This window comes from Uloborus diversus, chromosome 5 (genome assembly GCF_026930045.1).
Source record: "Uloborus diversus isolate 005 chromosome 5, Udiv.v.3.1, whole genome shotgun sequence".
Lineage (NCBI taxonomy): Eukaryota > Metazoa > Arthropoda > Arachnida > Araneae > Uloboridae > Uloborus > Uloborus diversus.
Window position 1 is genome coordinate 74,685,364 of NC_072735.1, and position 14,153 is coordinate 74,699,516.

General features: G+C 33.6%; 1 protein-coding gene across 2 annotated transcripts in view; it reads left to right on the forward strand.

The window, feature by feature from the left end:
* Positions 1-206: 206 nt before the first annotated feature.
* The window catches only part of LOC129222085 (tRNA-uridine aminocarboxypropyltransferase 1-like), a 56,269-nt gene continuing 42,322 nt past the window's right edge, over positions 207-14,153 (forward strand). For both annotated transcript variants that reach the window (XM_054856515.1, XM_054856516.1), the window contains exons 1-4: positions 207-675; positions 6,012-6,149; positions 6,313-6,512; positions 13,633-13,679. In XM_054856515.1, the coding sequence (XP_054712490.1) occupies positions 442-675; positions 6,012-6,149; positions 6,313-6,512; positions 13,633-13,679 (619 nt within the window). In that variant the 5' untranslated portion in view covers positions 207-441. The remainder of the gene's footprint in view (positions 676-6,011; positions 6,150-6,312; positions 6,513-13,632; positions 13,680-14,153) is intronic.

Here is a 14,153-nt window from a genome sequence, read left to right on the forward strand (position 1 = left end):
CGGGTTGAATTATTTTTTTTCCGTCATCATATTTAAATTTTAGCACCACAGATGCAAAATAATTTTTTAACCAAATTTTATCAAATCTTGGTTCGAAAATGATTGTTTTAAGTCACTATTATAAATTGATTACAGGAGAAAAACATTTGTGTATTTTAAGTGGCAGCAAAGCATACGCTAGAAGTTTTGTTTTGTAAACATTAATGCGAAAAATGTGAGAACTGTGTTCAATTTAAAGTTTTCTACATTAAGTTATTATTATTAAAAAGTTGCAATTAAAATTTGAAAAGTTTTAAAACAAAGGTTTTATTTCTGAAATACAATGCTTAAGTTGTTTCTCGTTTAGTTTCACTGAGTTAATGCTGCTGAAATCAAATCATTCATGCATTAATTGTTTTAATTCTTTTGATTTTTAAACATATTTTGCTCTATGCTTCTGATATGGACGATTTACAGAAAGAACCCCAAAAGAAGCGATTTATTGAATCATCATCCTTCTTCACTAATTGTGAATCAGTTGATCCATTTTCTAAAATGACAATTTTAGACTCAAGTTTCTTAGAAAATGTGCCTAATAGGAGTTCTTGTCCTGTATGCAATCGATCAAGGAAATATTACTGTTACACTTGTTATGTACCGGTAACAGAAGTTTCTGGGGATTTGCCAATTGTAAACGTAAGAATTTCAGCAACTCTAATTATTTAGTTTTTAAGTTATTTTATGCGCTGTGTTACCGATTTTGGTGTAGATAAATAAGAAAATGTATTTAGTTTGAGCCAAGACGATGAATGGTTGGAAACAATTTGTTTTAATTAATTTTCAAGAGATTTTTTGCTTTGAATTTTATATATTTTTTGAAGTCTGACACTTGGGGATGTACAGCTACTATAGGGCAATTCCACAGAAATGGGGAACTGATGACCAATTTTTCAAAATCATATTTTTCTCAAAAATTAGGTATCATTTTGAAGCTTATGAGTTGCAGTATAAGAAAATAACACAAATTATCACAAGATTTTAATCATTTGAGAGTTACAAGCCTTTAAACAAAGGTATAATTGACACGTACCACAACTCATTTTTTGATATCTTATTGAACTTAGTATTTTAAGCTATGATTGCAGTATTTTCCAAATTGTAACTACTTCAGATGCTTGCCACAATACTGTAGAACAAATGTAGCATAAAAAATGAGACCTGAATGTTTCTTTTTTTCTGTAGAAGCCCATTTATAATAGGCACTTTGATGAAATTACGTCTGACACCAAATTACCTAAATGTTTGTGCTGTGTAAAATTGGATGGAATATTTTACAAAACATTTTACCTGCAAACCAGAACATCAGTTACTATTGAAAATGTGCAATCCAATCGAAATTCAAAATAATAGTTTTTTGTTTTTTAATGGTGTCGGACGTAATATAAAAATTACGTCCGACACCGCATTACGTCCGACACCAAAATTTTAAAATTTAATACCTAGTTCTAGCTATGGAATTTCTCTAAATTCAAACAGAGGAGGTGAGGGACTGCAATAATCTCATTTATTTGCACTGTAGTCATTTAAAATGTCTTTATTAATAGTTGTTCTTCCTTTAAAAGATTTCTTCTTAATAATAAACCAGGACTCATCCAATTTTTTACAAAATATTTTTTTCTAGAAATGAACTTAAAAAGAATAATGTATATACATTTTTTTTCCAAACATCTCAACTCAACTCCACAAAGTTCAGTGTTGAACATTTGTTAAATCAGTGTTCATTCTTCCCCAGAAGTATATAATACATACCGCACAATGTATGCGTTTGTATCTACCATGAGAATGTAAGGCTGATCTTACAAGTGCTGAAAACATACGACTCAGACCTTAATGTAGAATTCTCAAGTTTTATTCAGCAAATAACTTGCAATCCTGGAATAAAAGAGTGCATGTGCTCTGAATGTGAGGTTTGCATTGATAAAATTCACTGGTTCAAACCAAAAGCAGACATCCAATCTACCCCAATACGATATTTTCAGTGGCAAAAAGGTGATGATAAAATGTCAAAAGTAGAATTACTTAGTACATGCAGAGAGGCTTTTGGGGAACTTGTGAAACAGAAACGAAATCTTCTCCTTCACACGTTTGTTAAATGAGAGCAAGCTCAGACTTTAGAGCAGTTAAAATTAGAGACGTACCGAGTACTCGGTAACTACTCGGTACTCGGCCAATTCGCCGAGTACTCGGTACTCGGCCAAATTCTGATCAGATACTCGGTCAATACCGAGTAGTTGCAAAAAATTGAATATTGCTCAAGACAGATACTAAAATTTATATTAAAACGAGCTGATGTGTGCATCACATGACTTCCTTTTACTCCAATTTAATGTCACTTCCACATTTTTGGCAATTTTAATGTGATTCAATTGTTTACTCTCTAAATATCACCAACAGTGGACAAAGTGAAACCAAATTAAAAAAAAAAATCACTAAATTTATCGCCAAGTTGACGACAAAACTTGGCGACCAAAAGACTGGCGATATATCGCCAAGTGTTCGAGGAATTATAACATCACTTGAGTTTACATCGAAATTAACAATGATTTCCCCACAAAAAGGGGCAAAATACCCCCTTAGGAACATCTGAATGCAACCAAAGGAGAAGGTGCACAACTAGACCCCACTAGGAGTCCACATTTCAAATTTCAACTTTCTAGGACATACCGTTTTTGAGTTATGCGAGATACATACACACATAGATACGTACATACGGACGTCACGAGAGAGAAAATTCGTTGTAATTAACTCGGGGGTAGTCAAAATGGATATTTCAGGTGTCTCTACGTTTCTAGGCACATATCCACGTGTGGTTGGGTCGAAAAAAAAAACTCAACATTAGTTCGGAGGTGAGCAAAATGGAAATTAAGGCCGAATTTTGAGTGAAATTTTTTTCGCGAATACAATACTTCTTTTTTTTGGAAAAGGAAGTAAAAAAGAGCAAGCATTATATTCTGCAATAATTTACAATTAAAATTTATAAGTCAAATTTAAATTTTGAGAATAATGAAGTTTGTAATGCTTCAATGGAATAAATCTTTATTTTAATGTCCGACAAATAATCCGACAAGAGTTGGATTTTTTTGTCGAATGTCTTTTACATTCTTTAGCTCACATGTTATGCACTGAAAAAGACATTCCTTGTAACGGGGGCAGGGGGGGAGGCAGAAACACGTGTCTGCAGTGTTCCTGCACATTTGTTTTATCTGCTTTTAAAAAATATTTATGTTTGGCGAACTAGAACTATAATTGATTGGTTTACAGTGAAACCCCTCCTAATGGACAACCCCCTTATCAGTACAATTTTTAATTCCCCAGTTCCAATGCAAATAACATTATTAAACCCCTGTCCTGCGGACACCTCTCTATTGCGGACAAAAAAAATTGTCCTGTTAGAGTCCGTATTAGAGGGATTTTACTGTAATTTGTTTTAATTCCAACTTGATTAATCATACCTTTTACTTATTTATTTTTAATTTTAAAAACCATTTTTTGGTAAAATTTTTGACAAACAAAATTATTGTTTATATAATGCGTAATAAAATTTCAGCAGGAATTTAGTTTTAAAAACTATTTTGTGGACAAGGAGGTCTATACTACTATTCCAATAAGTTCAAAATTCATCGCATGTGTGTCGGTGGTTCTTCTTAAAACATAATTGGTACTTGGTAACACGGCCGAGTTCTCGGTAACTCGGTACTTGGCCGAGTAGTGAAAGGCCGAGTACTCGGTACTCGGCTACTCGGTACGTCTCTAGCTAAAATCTCAAGTCAATGGTGAAAATGTTGTTATGCAGCTAGATTTTTCTGAAAACGCTGCAATATTAGAGCAAAATGAAATTCAGTCGGTACATTGGGCACATGCCCAAGCCACAGTCTTCACAGCTCACGCATGGATTTCCAAAGAAATCACTCAAAGTTTTGCCATAATTTCCGATATTTTAGATCACACTAAAATCACTGTACATAAATTTGTAAGTTACCTTTTAGATTACCTTAAAGTCAACTACCCAAGTATTCAAAACATTCAAATTTTCTCAGATGGGCCCAGTTCACAATTGAAACAAAGATATTTATTTTCCAACTTATATTTATTTGAACAGAAGGGCAATATGAAACTAATCTGGAATTTTTTTGTGACGTCCCATGGGAAAGGGGTTGTCGATGGCATAGGTGTTACAATAAAAAGAACTATCTGGAGGAATGTAAGAGCTGTAAAAGTGTTCATCAGTACACCGGAAGAGTATGCATCTGTGGCTTTGTCTTTAATTAAAGACTTGCATGTACACTACATATTATCTGAAGATATCATGCAGGATTCCGCAACTTTGCTCCAATATTGGGCCAAAATCCTTCCAATTCCAAGTATTCAATCTGTGCAAAACTGCGTAAAAGCAATTTTGTCCAATAAAATTTGTACTTCAGACACCTCTTCTTCAAAAACTTTTAAGACTGTTATGCTGTTTACAGAAGAAGTGTTTGACAATGATGTCTCCGACGAATTTGAAGATATGGATTTTATTTCGAATCTTAAAGTAAATGACTGGGTTATCGTTCGGTTGAGTCCGTATGTTACCCAGGATGCATCACTCAATTAAATTTTGAAGAGATTGAAGTCTCGTTGATGCACAGGGCAGAAGGTCACTTTAAATGGCCAAAGGAGGAGGATAAAATCTTTTACTTGAAAGAAAATATCTTTAAAAAAAATTTCTCCACCTATCCGAATAGGAAGTAGGGGACAATTCACATTAATGAAAATATTTAAAGTAATATTGTAATATATCTCATTTATTGTCCTTTGCCATATTATTTAAGATTCAAAACAAGAATAAAATTCATTTAACTTTTTATTCAAAACTTTTATTTACGTTCGACACCATGTAGTTTTGTACATATTACGTCCGACACCAAAATTTTACGTCCGACACCAGTACCAAATTCCATATTTCAAGTCTTAATACTTCCAAAATTAAATTTTTTAAATGTGTTATTTATCTTTCATCATTGTTCTTTGGCATAAAAGTAGTTATAATGTTATGGATTAAGCCATTGACCTGAATCTTAAATTTTAGTTTTGCAAGTCTCATTTTTCAGATTCAGCTCATATGTCCGACACCAAAATTTGATAATTTTTTTTGTCTAAATAAAATTTTTTGTCAGAAATTCTTTTTATGGTTAATAATTCTACACACATGGGTAAGTATTTAAAAAAATATTTTGATCAGTTACAAAATTGCATACCAGCAAAATTAATTGTTTTTTAAGCAAATTTCGTGCAATTTTTACGTCCGACACCATGGAATTGCCCTATAGTAACTTTGGGCCCGGATCTGTGTACCCGTTGTGCGGGGTAGTTGGGGGGGGGGGGGGGGTATTTCCTCAAAAGGCCCAATGACCCAAGAGATTGACAGAAAAAATTCAAAAAACTAGCGCTAAGACTTATTAAGGTTTGAAAATACTCGCTTGCTGGCCTCGGGGAAGAGGCCCTACAGATTTTCTTTCAGGGGATCCCAAAAATTTTTGATCCAGATCTGGACTGCTTGGTACATTGCCAGTATTAAAGCGTATATTTAATAGTTATTTGAGATTAGAGAAGAGGAAATATAATACATCCTTGGGGTTTAAGTATCCTCACTCTCTGCTCAAGTTAGATTTTAACCAGAGTTTATGCTTTGTAAACCATGAAAAGTAACCATTAAAGTGTAATGTTTAATTAATTCATTCACTTTTTAATCACTTTTTTTTGCACTTACTTTACTTTATTTATATTGCAATGATTGTAACAGAGCTTACTATTAAGCAAGTTCAGATTATTAAGTTACAAAATTTCATTACAAGTTTATTATCAGCAATATAACCATTCTACACATATTTTGTTGATGTACATTTTTTAAATTTTAATATATACAAGAATTATATGAATTTAAAAGTTAACTAATTTGACTGGTTTTACTTTGAAATTTGGTTTTCATGCAGCTGCCTGTGAAAATTGACATCATCAAGCATCCTAAAGAGGTAGATGGAAAAAGTACAGCTGCTCATGCTGCGGTATTAGCACCAAATGATGTAAAAGTATATACTTATCCGGACTTTCCATCCTATGAAAATGAGAAAGTAAGTTATGACTAACTGTGAGAAATCCTTAAAAGTATTAAACAGCATTAAAATCAGTTCTTTTTGATCCCACTTTACTCATTTTTAGTACATTTTTACCGATTGTCATTTAAAAAATAATGATTGCTTGTTTTGCACTAAAATAATTTGTATTTGTATGCAGGTACTTCTAATATTTCCCGGTAAATCTGCCATGCCCTTTCAAGACTGGTGGGCTTTAAAGCAGGGGAGTCACTCCATGAAAAGCACTTCAAGTTGTGAAAGATCTTGTTTTAAAAATCCTGGAAGTATTGTTTCTTGTGAAGATAACTTCTTTAGTGATACTTTATCATTACCCTTCAGCAAAGTTATTTTTATTGATAGGTATGATTTCAAGTTAATGCAATTTCTTTCTTGTGATGTATAAAAATGTGTATTTGTTGTATTCATGGTCATAGCTTGGATCCAAATGATAAATTTAATTTTTGTTTATTCATTTATATGTACAGTACAAGATGAAATGTGTTTTCTTATTTGAAAAATTATGAATTGCTTATTGTTTTCACTTGACTGTTGAAAGACAACTGCATCCACTTTTGGACTGGGGCCTCTGCAGCACTGGGACCTCTCCAGATGCTGCTCCTCTAGTCCTGAGCCTCCACCAGAAGCACTGTGTACCGGATTCAGCTCCTCCTGGGAGCTGGGAGGTTGCGTCCATGTCCTAAACACACACACACACACTCGTAATTGTGAAAAGCATAATTTGAATTCAAGATGTTAAAAACTCATTTTTTTTTAAAATTTCTTTTTTTGCTAGCAAGAACTATTGCAGTAGAATCCGGGTTATTCCCCATACATAGGCTGGAAAATAAGCTAAATTGGGAATAACTTGAAAGCTGGAAAAGAACATCATTCATGTAATCCTAATCGTTTTTTTTTTTTGGTTGATCTCCAACAGGGGGAGGACCAACGTCATAGTCATCAGCACCCTTCTGCTGTGTTTCCCCTTTATCCTGTCTTTGATGCATCAAGCTTGTCTTGCAGTGATAAAGCAACAGTCTTTCTATTTTTACAGTCCAGAATTACAATTGTTAATAAGACTACAATAAAACACACCATACTCAAAAACTTACTGCAAAAAATAACCTCACTGAAAAATGAAACAGTAGTTTACTAAACAAGAATGCACTTGACTAACGGAAATAGGTGGGGAATTCTTCCAGTCATAGAGACTTTAGTAAGATATCTTGTACACTTACTGACACATAGAAGCTATCAGCAAAAACATACACAGGGCTGCCACTGCCGGCTAAAAAAGCTACTATTGCGACTACTTTGAATAGTTGCAGACTATGATGACTATTTCAGCCTGAAATAAGACAAAAATGACAGTTATTTTGGAAGAAACTGCTACTATTTCAGCCAAAAAGCGACTAAAATGTAAAAAATATGACTGTACAAGTATCTGCTGAACTTATCTAACTTCAAACTTACTCAGGTCTGCCAAATTACGGGAAAAGTTGCTAATTAATTACCATTACAATTAAATAGATGCTAATTAGGGATCCAAATACTGATTAATCAGCTGTTGATAATTATCCTAATGATTATTTTTAACGCTTTCAATTCCTCCGTCATATTTTTCTCTAACAATTTCGACTTCAGAAATAGTTGATAGTTTATTTCTAAGAAACGATTTATTTTTCTCTAGTTTCCCAAAATAATTCCAAAGTTTCTTTGAGCAACTTTTCATATTATTGTTCACTAAACCACATTATGTTAACGAGACATGAAAATTAAAAAATTCTACGGTTTAGCCTGAGGTCAGCAGGCTAATTTAGAAGCAATTTTATTTAAATTAATTTTTTAATTATAAGTAGCCATTCAATCTTTATTCTTTATAAAACTTTTATTTTATATAAAACGCTTTTCGTTTTATAAAATTTTAAGATTATCTAAAAGCACTATGCTAAAGAAGAAAAGCATCAACACGTAAAAACTGTTGCAACTTTGTTTACAGTGTATAGTTATTCAAAATAGAAAAAATAAATTTAAAAAAAAAATCAACCATCAGTTTGTGAAAAAATAATAATAATGATAACAGTTATGCATGTACTCATTTGTTATTTTAATCAAATGATATTTAATAATAATTAATTTTTTGTGGAATCGAAAATAAATAATTTAAACAATAAGTTGTAAAATGCATGATGTAATCATATGTATAGTTAGAAGGAACAAAATTACTGAAAAAGAAAAAAAAAAAGGTCATCAAAAGCTGTGGTGAGGATATCTCAACTTACACGAATTAAACAATCCTGTAGTGTTTCATTCAGCTTTACGCACTTAGTTTTTACTCTGTACACTTTCATACTACGTACTCTAGTGATGTTTCCAGAAAATTAGTTATTTATTGTCAACAAATGCATTCATCATAGTTTCTTGTTGAAGGTATGCTTGAAAAATTATTTTGGAAAATATTTTTTCCGCTGATCGTTTGACAGAAATTAGCCGATTATAAATAATAAGCAAAACGGCCGTTTATGACTGATTAATAGCACATCACTAACTAATAGTATTTAAAAATAATGGGATACTATTTACGATACTATTTTCCTTGTTTGGCGACTATTTTGCAGGCTATTTTTCATTTAAGGAGCTACTAAAACGACAATTTTGAGGACCATAACTCAGTGGCAGCCCTACATACTCACTGATGCCTGCAAGTTATCAACAGAAACATACACTCACTGATGCCTGCAAGTTATCAGCAGAAACATACACTCATTGATGCCTGCAAGTTATCAGCAGAAACATACACTCATTGATGCCTACAACCTAAGAGTAGATACATTAACTCGTTGATGCCTGCAAGCTATCAGCATTCAACGATTTTTGTGGCATTAATTAAGTAAAGAATGTAAATGCCACTGGTACAAGGGCGAATACAGAATGTCACATAACCAGGACTTGTCTGTATTTAAGTTTATTTCTTGAATAGCCTATTTGTATGTCTGAAAATGTACTTTGTAATTTTGCTTGTAATTTCTACAACTAATTGATGTTACTTTATAGGGAATAGTTATGTTTGACTGAAGTCGTTGAACTAGTTATTAATAAACATGTAGTACATTGAGGGCCATAGTTATTCGTTACTTTCAGAAAAGCATCTTGATTTCAGATAAACAGCGATGCAGTGAAATTAAAATGTTTACTAATTCAAACTGAGTGGAGTACAGTTTATCAGTAATGCAGGTTATACACAAATGATGACTTACTCCATTTTGTTTCTCAATTTTTTTGACTTCATTGTTAAAATTATTGATTTGAGTTTAGTGATTCTTATTCTTCTGCCATTCATACAGAGATTTCTTTTATTATTCAAGAGTTGGAACTTTAATAGTGGCTACTATTTATTTATATCTAATCAGAAAGTGATACAGGCCATAACGTTTTGCAATCCATCAGTATACATGCAAGCATTATGTACAACCAGTTTTCAGCTATACGGAAGTAGTAGGACACCTGTAGTTGATAGTTTCAATGGAGTCACCTACTGAAAGAACCTCTAGAACAGTTCTGAAGTGAATGCCACAAAGTGGTTCCTTCATATTAAAAATTTTGTCAAAGTCTGAAGGACATAATATGCTCTTTGGACGTAGATTTAACTGTAAGATTTAAACGAAACATTAGAAAATAAAAACACCCTACAAGTTTTGATCACTGATCAGTTTTGTGTGTGTATATAATGTGTGTGTTTGATTGACTAATTAATTTCATGTGGAATATTATGAAACAAGCTAAATAAAAACGTCCTTTAAGCTTTGATCACTGATCATAGTGGATATATGATGTGAATTTCTTGTTGAATTATTTCACTGTATCATCAGCTGCTGAAAGGTAGTTTCAAATTAGCATTTTAACACCTTTCCTGAAGTATATGTTTAAAAAAAAAAAAATGTATGAAAAAGTTACTAAAGTTCTTCATCTTTTGAATTATTTTTGCAATGACGTGAAACAAAACTTGCATACTGCTGTACTTTCTCCTAGTTACTTTCATTTGAAATGGTGTATGGACGTATTGCTAAAATCACATTTACCATTTTTTTTCAAAGGTATTTTTAGAACATGAATCTTATTAATGAACAACCATTCTCAAAGTCATAAAATGAAATAAAAGTGACTAATTCAGCCCCGGACTGGCCAGGTCGGCTAGTCGGCGATCGCCAAGGACCCCCAAACGAGAAGGGCCCCTAAACGGGGAGGAAAAATTTTTGCGCGATCTCTTTTTTTTTTTTTTGCAACTATTTTGATCATATTCTTCACTTTTTTTTCCAAAATCGGTCTTGCTAGTTTCATATTTGTAGCACACAAGGTTCTGCCCTGTGGTTCCAGGTGGGACCGCAGGGCAAATATAACTTTTTAGGCCCCTCCTCTTAGGACCCGATTAATATATCAGGGGACCCTAGGCCAAACGCTTTTTCGGGGGGCTCCTATGTATTTAAACCTTACAATTTCTGCATGAGCATAAAAAGTGTCAACCGTTTTGGGGATCCTAAAGAGTGGCGGCCTTAGGACTTCGCCACGCCTAGTAAGCCTATTCAAAAATCAGTTTTGTCTCAACTGGGTTTCCATCTCTTTGAATTTGATTCGTAAACTTTTGTTTTTTTCCTGAGGGTGGGGGAGTACGTTACATAGTATGTTCTAATCAGGGCCTATTTACCTCGCAGGCCAACTCCGCCTGTGACTAGGGCCCCATCTTTCCCGAAGGGTCACAACTAAAAGATGTGCATAACAAAACAACTATATGAAAAATACACGCATTTAAAAAAAAAATGATAAAAAAAATATTAACTTAAAAAATTTTGTTAAGGGAAAACTTTTATTCATACTGCTAAGTAGCGACTTTACCCGGTCACAATAATGAGCGACGCAGAAGATAAATCATAAATGCATGATGCACACACAAGTTTAATGATTTACATGGTTCTTCGAGAGACAAAGAGGCCCCAAAAAATTGCATTCCAACGGGCCCCAAACCTGTAAACCTTACGATTTTAGCCTTTGACAAACAGTTTTAGCCGTTTGGGGCGGGGCCTGATTACTGAATAGGCCAACTAGGCCATGGCCTAGGGCCCCTGACTTTTTAGGGGTCCCCAAATTGTAATTTTTTAAAAAACTAATAGGTAAAACAGTTTTTGGCAATGGCTAAAATTTCAAGGGTTGACTAAACAGGGGCCCCGAAAACGTATATGACCTAGGGCCCCCTGATACCTTAATCAGGCCCTGGTTTGGGGGCCCCTAGGACGCAGCCAATTCAGTAATCGGGAATCAGGTTCTAATAATTTGGTATGCTTTAGGAGAACAAAAGCATAAATTTTTCTCATAAACGAATAATTTTTAATTGAACATTTTCCATATCATAAGCGGTTGACTAATTTTTGCGTGTTACTCTCACCCCTCGTGGCAGCTTTATTCACCACTCATTCTGTTGCTCTGTCAGGCAAAGGTGGGAGTTAAAGCAAGGAGCGAAACAAGCGGCTATCGTTATTTTAAACTTTTATCTTTCTCATTGAAGCATCGGCATGCGAGAACTACTTCGGACGTGAGTCCCCAGATGTTCTCCCTGGAGGGACTGTAAAAACCTTTCATCCGTTATCAGACGGAAATCGACTTTCATGTGGGGAGGGAGGTATGTTTTCCTCTTATTGTCAAATTGTTACTCTAATAAAACATGTGGACACCAGACGTTGGAAGCTTGGAAGCAGATCATATGAAAGAAGTTTCTGGAATTAGACATAGATTAGAACCAGAACTCGCCTTCTTGCTGAAAATTATCTTTTCTCCTTAGATTAACTCAACAATTTTATGCACTGCTATCTGTCATTTTGAGACTAGCTACTCACTGGCAGGACACCAAATCTGTAGCTAAAATTTTAAAGCATTTGAATTGGTTCATATCAAACAGTAGCGAGATGGAGATGTAAATATTAAATCTGGAGAAAGAATCTCCATAATGATGATCTTTTTTTGAATACACGAAAGTTAATCCAGGCGTAACACCATACTTAAAAAGCATAATAGTTATTTCTGATATTCACTTCTTATTATATTGTAGCGGATTTCCAACAACACTTATTCCCCCCACCCCCAGTAAACTTAATAAAGTTTAGGCAGACTTTTGGAACTATTTAGCTTCGCTTAATTCTAAATTACACTCAATTAGTGGTCGGAAAATAACATTGCTTTGTAGTTACTACAATTAGTGAACTACTTCATCAAAAATGTAACTTTCTGCAGCTGCAACTACTTCAAAAAAAAAAAAAAAAATGTTGCAACTCAACTTCTTTACTACTTTTAGAAAATTATTAATACTTCAATTTACACTTGTGTTAAAAAAAAGGTTTCAAAGTGTAAGTATCTAAACAAAATGATTTAAAAAACCATGAAAAATGCTTATGAGATTAAAATAAAAGAAATATCGTATGAAATTTCGTTTTGATGAAGAGTACGTCAAACAAAACCTCACATATAGGAATGTAGCTTAAGTTTAATGACGTTAAAAGTCCCACAATAAAGCATAATGTCATTTCTAAGCACATAATTCTCATTTCTTATTTTCTATAGGGTCAAGTATGTATAATTTTAAATTGTAATGTAAATCAATTTTCTATTCCTGAAAATATTTTAGCGATAGCAAAATATATTTATGTATAAAAAATAACGTTGAGCAAATATAATTCTAATTTTTACTACCCATTGATCCTGCGAAGTAACTTCTCTATTTAATTGTTGAATATAACTGTATTCAAACACTTATGTTTTATACTGATTTTAAAAATAGATGCATCTGCAGTAAGTGCTTTTGGCTGACTTGCAGACCTGTTCGTTACTTATTGTACTTTGTAGTTTATTATCATTTTTTACAAGTTTCATACAATTTAGATATTGTAAATACAGAATGAAAATTCGTTTTAATGAAGAGTAGGTGAAGCAAATTCTTAAAAATATATTTTTTATACATAAGATTGTACCTTATGTTCAGTAACTTTACAAGTCCCAAAATAGAGCAAAATGGCATTTCTGAACACCTAACTTTCAAAATTTTCCCGGACCCCCCTTATGGGGCCCCTTTTCAGCACCTAGCCGACAACCCGAACAGGAGCCAGTCCGGGCCTGGACTAATTAAATAAAAATACATCAAGGCTGAAATAGAGTCAACAGTTTCATAGACCTTCTGACATATCCAAATAGTCTATATTTAATGACTAAGTTAACTTGTTTGGTGTTATTTTTTCCATTTTAATATTGCTTTGTTTAAAAATTAAATTTTAAATTTCTGCAATATTGAGTTCAGTATGCAGTGTCAGACAAACAACGTAGCAACACCAACAAATAATAAGGCATTGAGAAGTTGTTTAAATGTTCAAAATTTGTAACACAGCTTAATCTGCAATGACCATATTTTCTTTCCGAAAATATTTATACATTTCATTTTTTTCAGTACTTGGAGGCAATCTAAAGCATTGTATTCAGACCCACGTTTAAATGGTAAGTAATAGTTTTGGTAACAAAATTTTTTTTATGTGTGGGAATGCAGGGAATACTGACTAAAAAAAAAGCATTATTCCAAAGAAAATTATTGTATGTATTTTCCTTACCAGTAGTTTCATTGTACATTTTATGATCCCCCCTCTCAAGAAGTAATAAAATTATGTATATGCAAACATGTATATATGAAGTCCATAGGCTCAGTGGCAGCGAATCGCGCTTTCACGCCACAGGTCCAGGTTCTATTCCCGGGTCGGCCATGGTCGACTCAGCCGTTCATCCTTTTCAGTGGGTCGATAAAATAAGTGCCAAAAGTGTTTGGGAACTAATCCCTGGGGGTTCCGCGTTCGGCTGACCACCCGGCCAGAACATCTGCCTAGCACCCTAGAGTCCTTTGTCAGGAAGACTGGGATGGGCACAGTAGGCCTTGGCCCTCACGGGCTGTCGTGCCTCTGAGTTTGGGATAAACATGTA